This window comes from Cyprinodon variegatus, unplaced genomic scaffold (assembly GCF_000732505.1).
Source record: "Cyprinodon variegatus isolate N-32 unplaced genomic scaffold, C_variegatus-1.0 Scaffold13, whole genome shotgun sequence".
Taxonomy (NCBI): domain Eukaryota; kingdom Metazoa; phylum Chordata; class Actinopteri; order Cyprinodontiformes; family Cyprinodontidae; genus Cyprinodon; species Cyprinodon variegatus.
Window position 1 is genome coordinate 1724681 of NW_015150466.1, and position 11870 is coordinate 1736550.

At 40.8% G+C, this 11870-nt stretch overlaps 1 protein-coding gene across 2 annotated transcripts in view; it reads right to left on the minus strand.

Moving 5' to 3' along the window:
- Nucleotides 1-11870, minus strand: part of LOC107089696 (polypeptide N-acetylgalactosaminyltransferase 10-like) — an 86910-nt gene that overhangs the window by 17497 nt on the left and 57543 nt on the right. For both annotated transcript variants that reach the window (XM_015382632.1, XM_015382622.1), the window contains exons 5-6: nucleotides 4728-4913; nucleotides 1310-1493 (exon numbers count right to left, since the gene is read on the minus strand). In XM_015382632.1, the coding sequence (XP_015238118.1) occupies nucleotides 1310-1493; nucleotides 4728-4913 (370 nt within the window). The remainder of the gene's footprint in view (nucleotides 1-1309; nucleotides 1494-4727; nucleotides 4914-11870) is intronic.

Genomic DNA, 11870 nt, shown 5'->3' on the forward strand with positions numbered 1-11870 from the left:
CTTGAACCCCAGTGGGCCTCAGCAGATGGCCGCTCACACTGAGCCTGGTTCTACTGGAGGTTTCTTCCTGTTTAAAGGAAGTTTTGTCCTCTCCAATGTCGCTGCAAGCATGCTTAGTGTGAAGGAGTGCATTTAAGTCAATGAGTTGATGCAATCAGCTGGTTTTCCTTAGATAGAAAACTTTGAATCAATCTGACTGGATGATCTGGTGAACTGGAAAGCGCCTTGAGATGAGATTATGTGAATTGGAGCTATAGAAATAAAGTGAATTGAATTGAACACATGCTGCTCTAGCAGAACAGGGCAGAATGCTGCCATTAGGGCTGTATGACGAACTGCTCTCTCTTTGCAAAGATATGAATAAATGTGCCGACTGAGTGAAATCCATCAATCTCCGTGTATTTAACTATGGTGAATAGTTGAAAACTTTTTTCCCACTACAGACATCTTGCTGCAAACAATAAACGGCCTAATTCTCCTGAGAAAGTCTCTATTTTCGACAGCTTCACATCCGTGTCTCTAGTCGAGTAAACCCCCGATGCATTTAAACTCCTCTACCTCTTCTCCCATCATGGTCATTTTGTTTGACAGGTTCATGTTTCTATAATCATCTCCCTTCTGTGGTTCACCTTCAGGATCAGACATGATCAGGCTGGTGAACCACAAAGCGGTTGACCAGCTCTCTGTACTCAGCTTCTGTTCCATCTTCGATACATCAATAACTTCAGATTGTTGATGACGGGGGTCTGTCATGTACTGGAAGCTGGAGGTGCTCCTATGCTGCCTGTCTAGACACGTGACTTTGGAGTTTTACAAATGAATCTGTTGGTCAGGGAATCCTTGATCCAGTCGATTGGTGAAGCCACCATGCGAATCTTCTGGATTTTTTGATGAAGAAAATTAGGCTAATTTTGGAGAAATCAAACAGGTTTCTCCTCACAGTGTTCTCTGCCTTGTCTAAATAACTCTGCTTTCCATCTTTAATCTGTCATGATAGTTGCTTGTTTGCTTGCTCAGCTGGGCCAGCAGGGGGGTCTCTCTAGCACCTGCATTATGTGCATGTCAGGGCAACAGGTTTATTCACTGAAGGGTTGAGTTTTGTTTCATGTCAGAACAATGCAGAAATGGAGCCAGCAGAGTTTCCCCAACATGCAGCACATTTCTAGACTCAGCAAGACAATCAACTGCAAAACGGTAACAATTGAAGTGAAATCTAATCAGAAAGTTTTTCTCAATTCAAGGCTGGAGGAGAAACCTTGATGTTTATAGTTGAAATCCATTCTCATGACTAATTTTGGATTTTACTCACTCAAAAGGCTGAGTAGGGTCCTTTTTTTTCATCTCTGGAGGAATGGGGATCCGTTTGTAGTACATCTCCCAATCAAACGCTCCACGCATGGCGTCTCCTGCCTGCTTGTCGTACCCAAAGTGGTCATGGTCGATGACATCTATCATCGGACACACAATGGTCTTCCGGTTCTGTGCAATCCGGTCTAAAAAGCACAGAGGAACATATTCAATCATGTCTTCAAAGCTATGGTATTAGCATGCTCCATGTAGCTTTACTTCCATCGTAGATGATTAAGAAGTGGGATTAGAAAAAGAAGACTGTGTTAGCGATTGCTCAGCATGAGGCCAAGATGCTGATCATTGGTGGCAGAATCAGTTTCAGTAGCTGCTCCTCATATGGACCAAACTCCACGCAGAAAAGCCCATGATAGACTATAGCATAAAATCAACTAATCTTTATTCTCAAAATAAAGTGATGTTTAATGATCTTGCTCTTATGGGCCATTTATGAATATGATTGTTTCATATGAAGAATTTATCTTTGAGTTATAGCAGCATATTTATGATTTTAAATTTTCCTTTAACATTGAATGTTATTTTGGAAAAGTGCTTCTGTGTTAATCTGTGTTTTTTCCTTCTCTGTCTCCAACTAGCTGCAACAGATCAGAGCTCAAGTAAATCCTGCTTCTATTCTGTTGTTCTCCTGTTAGAGCAAAGTAGTTGCTAAGATTGCAGCGTTGATGCAAAGTCACTGATTTCGCTGCCATCAGCTGGGATTTGTTAGATAATTCCCTGTTTGTCATTTAATGATCGATTACATTAGCGAGAACTGCATTCCAATAGCATGATGAACTGAACATATTTAAACTATTTATATCCAATAGGCCATTTTAGTTATGTAACATTTAATTCAGGGGAAATTAGAATAAATGTTCACTTTACATTCAGATGTTTAAAAGAAAAAAATCTGACTAATAACGACCAAATAATTTAATAATAAAATAGCATCTTTATAACTGCAAATCAGTAGTTTCCATGCAAATTTTTACTTTTATAACAAAAATGCTATTAAAATAGCTGCAGTGTCTAGAATATCTAAACTGATAACAATCTACATCATGTCTCTAATCTGATTACTTGAAATGTAGATAGTTTAATGGGGAGTGACCAAAGTTCAGTTTTATTCAGTGGCTCAGAAACATGCTGAGAAGCAGAGATCAACCTTAATGGCAAAAAGGTTGTTTGAGAAAGTGGGGGCATGTTTGTTAGCAAATCTAAAGCTGGAGAAGAGGCACTTAACTTCTCAGTAGGGGCGATGTGCCAGTAAATGCATCTGTTTTATTTAGTGAGAAACCTCTTGGTTCAGTAAAGAAAGGAGTTTTACGGAATAATTAAGACAGCGGGGGCAAAGATTTTACAAAATGCAAACAATCTTTTAAATCTATGGAGTTTTTAATGATCCTATCAAACTTTCGACCTGTAAAATGGGGCTGCTGACTCTAGAAATCTTCTTTGCAGCAAGTGTATTTCCTGTGGTAATATTTATGTCTTGCATTTCTTTGGCCTCACAGAGTTGGGAACAATAGTGAAAGAAACAAACACTATTAAAGAGAGAATTAAAAAGTGTAATTAGGAATAACTCAAAAAACATTTAAAGCACTTTGCATTTTGCTTTATAATTCTACATCTCAGTCAGTTTAACTTGCAAAGAAGAAAAGCCACCTAACACTTAAACAATCTGGGTAAGATGTTGCACTTGAGCCTTCAATATTTAATCGGTTAAATCATTAATTCAATTAAAATTCAGTTATTGAATTGGTGCAGCTTAAAAAAATATCTTGGAAAAGTTCAAATTGTCACTTATTTTAGAAAGAAAAAACAATATACTATATTAAATATATAGAGAGTTAAATATATAAAGTATGTATTTCTGGTATTTCGGAGGATAAAAAAAAGCTATCATAAAAGTTAGAATAGACTGGGAAAAAAATATTGTAAACTTATGGTGTCATATACTATTGATATATTGACACCATGTCAGGAATCCAGTTTGTGTTTCCTTTCCTCCTCCACCAGGTGGCGCCCCGTCCTCATTGGGCCTCCCTGCACACCTTCAGCTCGTTGCCTCATTACCTGTGGAGTGTTCTTAAGCTGCTGACTGCCACTACCTCGATGCCAGAGTGTTTGACAGCTTGGAGTACTCTAGCCATGCTTAGTTTAGCAGAGTCTAACCTGAGTTTTTGTTTTGGGTACTTTAGCCAAGCTGAGTTTGCTGAGTCAAACTGAGTTTCTTGTTTACCTGAGTTTTAATCTTGCCGCTTTTGTCTTTGCCTTTCAGCAGGAAGTCATCCTGCAAACTGGATGTTTCGGACCTTCTCTCCTCTGGAAGGATCTTCTGAGAGCCAAACTGAGCTAAGGATTCAAGTTTATAGTTTGGATCAACCTTTTCGCCAAGGATTGTCTGGGGCTTCTCTCTGAGTAGGGGATTCATCTCCACAATAACCCATTCAAGTACCACAGGAAATCTAAGTGGCAGTCAGCTTCTCCGTTCACCAAGGAACAACCGCAGTCTGAGTAAACCTTGTCCACCCACCATCAAACAAGACAATCACTGGAACATCCCACACAGATTGGATTCAATTAAGACACCTTTTTTCTGGAAACGTGAGTCTGCAACCTATTCCTACTCTTCAAGTCAAAGAATCTAATTTCCCACTGAGCCTGAACTAACCGCAGTGTCTTCCCCCTTTTCTTTCCAGTTCGGGTTTGACAGTGTTCAGAGCAGCACTGGATTCATCTCATCATACTAAATAAACCTGTTAAACTTTTCCCTGGTCTCTCTGTTTGGTTTTCTGCATTTTGGGTCATATCTTTAATTAAATCATGACACACCAGAAGGCATTTATATGTGATCTGTATGTAGAGGCGTGTTCAGGAGGGCTGCCATGCAAACTGGCAAATTTCCATGATGCCACAGCAACGCATCACCTGCCATGGATATGCAGCGACGGTCGTTGGAGTTTCAAAATCTAAAAAACATTCTCACGAGAGTAAGGCAATGCTTTTTGGAAGTTTGTGGCTTTGTTGTAAAAAAGCCATTTTAATCATTTATCATTCTTCCTCCTCTTATAATTTCAGAGCTGGCCCCACCCACTCATCGCCTTTGATTAGCTGAGGTGCTCTATCTGTATAGCATCTTGCTCCAATCTAGTGCCGCTCAGCCCTGATGTCCCGCTGCTCCCGCTGTCAGATGCAGAGAAGATCGTGATAAATCACGGTCTAAAAGACGTATTCATCTCCCATTTTCCACTGGATGCTGATGCACATGAGAAGTTTAATAACATGTTTTCTGATATCTCTCATAAGCAAAGTGCGCATAATTGTTTAAAAAAAGGGGCACAAACAATTGGTACTGAATGCCTGTTTGTGTTGCTCACCCAGCAGAGGAGGCAGCCAGTTGATGTTGGCCTCACAATGAGAGTCCAGGAAGGTGATAACTTCTCCTTTAGCCGCTGTTGCTCCTAGCAGCCGAGTCCTGATCAGACCTTCCCTCTTTTTAGTCCTCAGGATGCGAACCTTTGGTATTCTAGTCATGTATTCCTCCAAAGCCACCTTCAGGTGCTCTGAACAGAAGAACAGACAGGGATTTGATGGTACACACTACTTCTCTCTATGTTTCTACTTTAAGTCAGGGCTTTACAATATGCATACTGTACATGAAGTATTTGTTACTAGCTGGAGTTTTTATTCATGACGGACCTAAAAACTCACTTTCATAGGAGAAAAAGTTCCATTGTCCCTATTCAGTTGAGCTTTAAATATTATTGTTCTGACAAAATCATTAGTTTTATTTAGTCATAAGGCAAAACATTAGGTGTTTATAATTATATGCATTTTAACTCAATCGTCTATTTTAATGTTTATTTCTGAAGAAAAAAGATGTTTCAGTTTATATATTTTCCTTTTTTATTTGACTTACTTGGACTGAATGTTGAGAGATGATAAGAAAGCTGGCAAAGGAAGCTCTCAAAGAAGTCAAAACATGACATATGACTTTGACAGCTTCTTTACAAACAGCCACAATGCTGCCTGTCTAACAGCCTGAGAAAAGCTGAAATGTTGACCTTTTCAATTTATCTTTCAGAAACTTGGATTTTCTGTCCTGCTAAGTGCAGAGCTCTCTAGGTTGCCTTTTCTGCACTACATAACGTGCATCAGAAGCATGCTCTGGTCGGTAGAAAAAGAAAAGAAAATCTTAAGCTGTTTTCTTCATTTTAGGTTTTTATGTGGGTGAAAATAAAGTAACAAACACTGAGGTTACTTTTAAAGTGGTTTAGCTTAAGTGAAACCTGTAATAACCACAGACTGTTAGGAAGGGTGTGGATGGATGGATGGATGGATGGATGGACTTCTTTGTTAACTTTTCCAGTCTGAATGGCAATAGTGAAATGGTCAAAATAGTGAAATGGTGGAAACACACATGTCAACGCTACATGGCGTAGATTTAATTTTGTACAGATTGATTTATCTTATTTTTACAAATCTCTAAATCTTAATTGGCTGATTAAGCAAATCACTATCAGGTCCCACCAGAGTCCTTCTCACCAAAATGCTTGGATACCTCATAGTGTGAAGTCAGATTCATTTTGCTACCTTCTTTGACCTAATCGTTACAATCAGAGCGTACCCAGTTTTTAAGTCAGAACTCCCTTTTTGTGTGAAAAAATGTCAAAACCCATGAAAAGCTGATAACAAATCCAATCTTTTTAGGCTCCTTTGAATCATTTCTAGAAACATCTTTTATTCTCCATTTCTGTAGATTCCATCTAAACCTGCTGAAGGTCAGTTCTGTTTACTGAGAGTACCATTTTCTTCATCTGACCAGCAAAACACTACTTCACATTTCAGCAAGGACAAGTTCTCTAAGAGAACCTGTCCTCTGAGTTCTCCCCCACCCTCATTAAAAATGAGCCATTAAACGGACGGCTGCGTCTTTATGTGCACTATGTCTGACAAAGAAAGGCTTCTATTATCCCGGCAGTGACAGAAAACCAGGAAAAATGAATCAGAGCACATTTGGCCCTTGTGTTCATTGAGAGGTGAGGGAATATGATCAGAGCATTTAATTCTGATTGGTTAATTTCCCTGAATAAATTGGAACACAGCTCATACTGTTTACCAAAGGCAAGGAGGCCATTAATCAAAGTAATTAGAGTGAGCCGATGTCGGCAAACACATTAGTCTTTATTAAAATGTGCAGGAGAGAAAGGAAGAGCGCTGAGGATACTAAGGTCACTATAGAGCTTTAAGGACTTTCACTCCAAAGGCATCATATTTTGATAGAAATCTGGACTCCCTGTTATCCAGGCAGTTTCTAGCATCCATGTTTGTTTGGTTTCTTATGGGACCTCCCTTACTGGTAGTTAACAATATGTCACTAAAAAATCCTTGATGCGTAGTGGTTAGCCACACAACCCGTATACCAAAGCCTTAAGGGCTGGTTATCCTCCCGCAGCAGTGTGTCGCAGAGAGCTTGTCGCAGACATTTTTGGTTTATGCCCAAATTTGAGCGTGATCTGCGCTGCACGCTGTGGGTCTAGATACGGCCGAGGCGGTGAGGAAGTGGGGGCAAGTTTGTCTGACAATTAAGGGAGATGAGGGCCAAAAAGAGCAGGGATCCAGGTGGAAAAAGGGTCCCAGCGTTCTCGCACACCTTGCTCTGCTAGCTGGTCCAACTTCACGAGTTGTTTTCCGCAATCACAGTCATACAAACAAAACAAGCCGGCCTCCTGTCTGCGGCGCTGTCTGCGGTCAGCTACCATCTGGAAGAAGTGCAGCAGAGCGTCTGCTGGATTTTGTTCACCTCCAGCATCCTGCTTCAGAGACATGGTCTCTATTGAACCGACCAAAGTTTAACCGAAGCTTTGAGAATCACAGTGAGCTCTTCTGAACTCTATTATGAACAATGACAAATTTTACCATTGTAGCAATTCAGTCATTTCTGATAAAAAATCTTCCAAACAAGAAACAAAACGCCTTTTTTTTCATATCTGTCATGACAGAGAATGCTTTGTCTTTTGCAATGGGATGGGAATTTATAAGATTTTCACAATTCTGATTCCCTTATCGATTCTGCGAAACGTTTTGATCCCTTATCGATTCTTTTATCGATTCTCTTATTGATTCTGTGAAACAATGAACTTGGTAAGTTTATGGTGATGTTCGTCTACCTTCTCCTGGGACATTCTATCTCTGCCTGCCTCTGTGAAAACAGAAGGCAGTAAACGGGAGCTGCAGCCTCTGATCCATCCAGGCTACCCGTCTCCTCAAAGTCATCTAAATCTAATGGAGAAGGCATCCGTTTAATGAAAAAGCATTACTGTACAATTTGGGGAAATAAACTAACCTCATCCTGATTTAAATAAATGAGCGTCAGCTTTCTCTCGCTCCCTGAACTGCGGAGCCACTTGGTAGCATGTTTAATAACCCCAGATAGGAAATTGGTTAATTTCCAGAAAAGGCATCTGATTTACTAGGAAGCTCATTAAGCTCAGTCAGTGATATAAAACTAGCTACTAGCCACCAGAGTTTCCTTCCATGCTGATCGTAACTTTAGCTTTTGTCCGGAAGCATCAAAAACACGGCATTCGTTAAAATACATGCCATGTTGTGTGCGCAGGTGTTTCTGCATGTTGGATGTATTTCCTCCCGCGGATGTTATTGAAACTTTACATCCAAACTGTCAATCGCTTTGAGCCGGACGTACACTGTGCGATTTTTGGGGTGATTTTCCAGTTGTGCGAGAACCTTTCAATCAGCCCGACTTTCAGCCTGATCGTGCATCGTGAGTCTTATAGTGTACAGGGAGTAACGAGGGGCGATCAGCCTCTAACGACCACCTCCTGATCCGGAATCGGGAGAACGGGAGAAAATCAAACATGTGGGCAAATCACTAAGTGCGTATGCACCAACAAGGATTCTTCTGTAAACCCAGCAGCATGGCGGGGGGGCAATGAGTGAAATGCTGTTCTGTCTGTAAAACTGACAGGCCGTAGTAGCCGCTTTAGCTCAGCCATATCTTTGTCTAAATACGTCGTCTCCTTTTCTTTTTAGGGCTTTCAGCACTAAATTGCCCAAATATCCAAGGCAGCGCGTTTCACTCTAATGAGCTTTAAATTCCCCGTCTATTTGTCTGTCTTCCGAATAGACGAGTCAGAGCAGCTCCATCTCGCTGAGGAACTGAGTGGTTTTTAGTCGCAGAGTGTGAGCAGGTAGATCGCATGAGAGCGTCGGGCCGAACATAAATCGTGAGCTGTGAGCTCACACTGTACTAAACCGCAAGGCAGTAGATGCGTGCAACCACTGAAATAATCGCACAGTGTACGCCCAGCTTTACCCGATGGGATGTCATTTTTTTGTTTTGCTTTCCTAGACTTACGCCTGGTTCAGTTCACTTTAGTTCAGTAGCTTTTATTCGTCCCAGTATGGGCAATTTTTGTGCAGTAGTAGTACACCTTTCACTCACATGTTCACTTTTCACTAATCACAGTCACGTCGTACTTACTGAATGCCTTGTGCATAACTTGCGTAAAAAAACGTGATGTAAGTGGTGCTGCCCACCGCTAGGCTCTGGTGCTGCCTGAAACCGTTAAGAGAAACGTGAAGCGAGCTGCCAAACGGTGCCATGGAACTGGAACACTCAGAACCGGTTCTAAGCAGGAACCGGTTTTGGATTCCCATCCCTAGTCCTCTATGAAGGATTTTGTATGAACAAGCTTAAAGTTGGTGTTTTCGGTCTAAAAGCATTTTTCCACATTTTAGTTCAGTAGGTAGGACCTGTTGGGGTAGATAATTAAACGTTTAGTTTACAAAAAGGAAGGAAGAGTCTGAAATCTACTTCTGGAAGTTTTAAGTGTGGGAGATGAACTTTGGAGAGGTTACATTTAAGAAAACTAGTAAATAATACAAGTTTCATGTTGATTTCTTTTTTCTTTCTTTTAGTTTTTTCTATATCGTGTCTTTAACTCCGTTAAAACTGTTCTCTCAAACACCCTGTACTCCTGGGCCGGGTGGCTGGTTTGTTCGTCTCAAAGTTGGGCTCTCAACCCGACCCCTGGGAGCCTGAGGGTTGTTGGCAGTATCTTATCTGTCCTTAGAACTGGACCCATGTCTGATTTTCCTCTAGTTATCTGCTGGAACCCGTTCTCCAATGTGGAGGACCGCTCCCCCACGTCCACCATAGAGGACTGGATAACATAAACCTTTAAAAAACATTTAATTGTAGGAAACAGGTTCCATTAAACAGGTACTCCTAAAATTTTATTTCTTTACTCTTCCTGTAGTTGAAAAAGTAAAGCTCTCTTTTTTTATCACATCATCCTGGTTATTCTGGATAAAAGTCCTGAAGAAAGATCTGAACCTTTGCATTTTCAGATATTCCCTGCAGACTTTCAGAGATGCAGTGATATGTTTATTTTCAAAGCAGCTGCTTTAATTTATGAGCTGATAAATTGAAAATGTGAGAGATATGCTCGTCCCTCCATCCTGTTGTTCAATTTCTAGACAGTTTACACTGATGGATTGTTCTCATTCCAGGTTCAGACATAAATGCTCAAATATTTATAATAGTTACAATCTATTTTGCAGTTATTTTGGTTTGTAAAGTGGAGGAAAGATGGTCATAAAAATGTTGATACCATAATGTCGAAGCTTATGAGCACCTTGGAGGATGTTTTACCCAAAACGTTCATTTAATTCAGAAGGACCAAGATTTTGATAGCAAACATTTTCCCAGGATTTACACGTAGTTGTTTAATTATTTTCATTTATTTTTCTTCTTCTTTCTTCTGTTTGGTTATTTCTCAAATTCATAAAAAACCTTTTTGTTTCTTCGGTTTAACTATTTTTTGTTTCTTCTTAATTATTATATAATTATTATATAATATATTTTATTTAAGCTGCTAAAATCTACCTGAATCAAAAACTGGTTGTTTTTGATTTAGCATCATAGTGGTAAAATAAATGTATCTAATTCTATTCAAAAATACTTTATTGATGCCAAAGAGAAACTGGATTAATCAAAGTTATTATTGCCTTCTGGAGACGGCGTCCTGATGGCGAGAGCACCATCATACAAACCATCATGAATGAACTAAATACTCTTTAAATGATACTTAAATCTACTTTGGTCAGTGAATCTATCGAGGGGGCTAAAGCAGAAGCTGTTTCTGCTCTGAATTCATCATAGACACACAGACACTCACCTTCCCACATTTCTAAATGGCAACTCTCAATTAGCTGCTTTTGTCCTCCATGGTTTGTCTTGCGCTTCATATCCGCCATCTCTCTGTCACACTTCGCCGAGCACCATTACCTCATTATCTCCCTTCAAACCCAGTCAGGAGCAGAAACACACACACCAACCAGAATGAATAAACATGTCGAACTTTGTTCAGTGTTTCTGCACTGCTGCCTCACTCGCTCCCTCCCTTTCCCTTCGCCTGTCTCACAAATCATCCCATATCTCCCCCATCGCCACGGCTTCCTTTCCCCGCAGCTCCATCATTCTGATGGTGAGGCTGCATGTGTTGATAAGAAGCTTCAAAGTAGCTCTGCAGAGCTGACAGTAGCCTCTCAGGCAGCCAGAGGAGCTAAATTATTTAGAAAAAAGTCTTGAAACTTATAAACTGTGTTCACTCAATGGAAGTATAGGAGCTGATCTGGTCAAAATTCATCAATTCAAACTTTTTTTTTCTCTTTAGAATAATTTTTTTTAGGGAAAAATGAACGAGCCACTGGACTGAAGTTTGCTGGTTTCCCTTTGCTGCAAAAACAACTCAGATCCATCAAGAAATGGAAAACACTCAACTAAAGGTGTGCTTTGGAATCTGGTTCTTAAAGTATAGCTTCATCAAATATTCAATTTCAGTAGATTGAAGGTTTGAATAAAATATCAGACATTTCTTGAACTATTTCTTGTCTTAGTTCTGATTGTGTTTAGTTTTGTTTTGGACTCATGAGGACTTTTCTGTTCACTGGGTCACTATTCAGCCACCAGCAGTGATCCTAGCAGATCAGGCTGCCAGCAGCTCACTCTAGATTATCTCCACCTGTTCCCACTAATTAGTGCTCAGCTCACCTGTTCACCAGCCTACTTATACCTCCCTTTCTCCTGTGTCTGCATGCTGCAGTTCAGCCTGTTTCTCTCTACTGGATCCTGTTTGCCCTGCCAGCTGAATTCCTCTCCTAGTTGAGGTACATTAGTCTCCATGCTGCAGCTCTACCAGTTCCTCTCCGTGCTGCAGCGCTACCAGTTCCTCTCCGTGCTGCAGCTCTACCAGTTCCTCTCCGTGCTGCAGCGCTACCAGTTCCTCTCCGTGCTGCAGCTCTACCAGTTTCTCTCTGTGCTGCAGCGCTACCAGTTCCTCTCCGTGCTGCACGGCTACCAGTTCCTCTCCGTGCTGCAGCGCTACCAGTTCCTCTCCGTGCTGCAGCTCTACCAGTTCCTCTCCGTGCTGCAGCGCTACCAGTTCCTCTCCGTGCTGCAGCGCTACCAGTTCCAGCGCTACCAGTTCCTCTCC